A 1914-nucleotide genomic window follows, 5' to 3' on the forward strand; every position below is an offset into this window, starting at 1 on the left:
CCAATCTGTTCATACATATTGAACAGATTTACTCTATATTTATTTGCACATAGTAATGGATCATCTATTTTATTATGTCTATGGTACACAGAGATCACTTTGTTTTTAATCCCCAATGTAGGGTGTTCTATCTATGGCCCTGATTCATCGTATAACAACTAGTTTCATTTGACCTGTTGTTATTAATTATTATTGTGATGTAAAATGGCTGTAACAAAATACAAAAAAACAAAATGAAAACATAAACAGGCAAAAAATTAGCTCAAAAAGTGTCAATAGAAAGTTAAACTTGAAAGATAATAATATGATTCCAAATTAAATCAAATTAATTATTTGGGGAAATGTACGAAATCCTACTGCAAAGACAATATTAGAATGTCTTCACTGTTTTACGATTTGGCAATATTTACAGTACTGCTTTCTTATAAACAGTAATTTCATGTATTTAGAAGAATAAAATATTAGAAAGCTTTGTTGTATTTTCTAATAAAACACTAGATAAATGAAAGCTACAAACACAAGGTTCAAAACATAAGCAGTTGCCATGTTATGTGTAATCCTGAAATGCTGTTAGGTATTAATACTAATTGTATACCATGGACTGTTTCCAGTTATTAGGCAAATAAAGGTATCATCCTACAATATCTAGCAGGTGTATATGTTTTGTGGTATAGGAATAAGCACATAGTAGTATACAGCAATTCAGATAGTCTTTTATCCAATTCATTCAGTTACTGATTACTTGTTTCTCCCTCAGTGACCGGCTATAGATACTGTGACTGCGGAGTACAGAGGCTACAAAACACCTTCAGGACATGCTCTACCTGGCTGGCACAGCAAACCTTCAACTTGCAGGATTATTTTTTGCTACAGTGGGCTGGGTTTTAGGGTCCATTACCACAGGGCTTGTACAATGGAGAGTATGGTATGTGGCCAACACCACCATTATTACTTCTGGCACTGCTTGGATAGGCATCTGGAGGACTTGCTTCTTCAGTCATGTTTTGGTGTCTCCAAACCTAGAAATAATGTACTGTCAAGAATTCAGTGTGACGGACTCCTTCGTACCACATGAAATATTTGTGGCACAAGGCCTCATGTTAGTGGCCATGATCCTAGGGGCAATGGGGAAAGCTGCTTGTGCCATCGGACTTAATAATATTTATCATAGGACAAGCTTTGTACCTATGATTTCACTTTGGTTTAAAGCAAGTGGATCTTTATATATACTCTCCAGCATCTCTATTCTTATATCTGTGGCCTGGAACATGTACTCAGTTGTCAATAATAGCACTATATCCTTTCCAAGTACATTCAATATGCCATCCAGTCCTCAGAAGCAGGAGGTTGGAGCTGGAATATCCCTGGGGATTGTCTCTGCCATTGTGCTTTTCATAAGTGGGATCTTTTTCTTTTGCTACAAGCTACCTCCATTTCTTGACAACAGAACACATCCTATTAGTTCGGAGGACTCTGTATTGTCTGACAGCCCCAGTGTGACCCCAGGGGTTACAGGATTGTCTGGAAGTTTTGTCTCACTGAAAAGTTCTGTAAATCCAACATTAAACTGTTATGGAATTAAGAATGAGGCCTTTATTTGGGAGTTAGAGGAAAAACTATGAATTTATACCTAAACTTGACATCCTTAATCCCAGCAAAATAATAATTAAACCCAGGTGGAAATAATGTGTATTTTGATAGCACACATTAAGCCGATGAGAGAACAGATGGAACCTATAGAATGTAAGTTTGCGAACAGGGCTCTCTTACCTCTATGAGCCGTATTCAATTTGAGCCGAGCCGCGATACTTTTTCTCGGCCTGTACTTTCCGCCTACTTCGCCTGTTTTGCAGGCGGAAAAATATCGCGCGCGTGCACGCTTTACCCCGTGTACAATTTCAAAGTACGTGAAAA

General features: G+C 37.5%; 1 protein-coding gene across 1 annotated transcript; it reads left to right on the forward strand.

The window, feature by feature from the left end:
* The first annotated feature begins 815 nt into the window (after positions 1 to 815).
* Positions 816 to 1622, forward strand: LOC148539297 (claudin-34-like). Its single transcript, XM_088451548.1, has one exon. The coding sequence runs from the start codon at positions 816 to 818 to the stop codon at positions 1620 to 1622; it is 807 nt and encodes a 268-aa protein (XP_088307674.1).
* The last annotated feature ends 292 nt before the right edge of the window (positions 1623 to 1914 follow it).

Source organism: Taudactylus pleione, unplaced genomic scaffold, assembly GCF_031769625.1.
Source record: "Taudactylus pleione unplaced genomic scaffold, aTauple2 ptg000026l, whole genome shotgun sequence".
In the NCBI taxonomy this organism is placed as follows: Eukaryota; Metazoa; Chordata; class Amphibia; order Anura; family Myobatrachidae; genus Taudactylus; species Taudactylus pleione.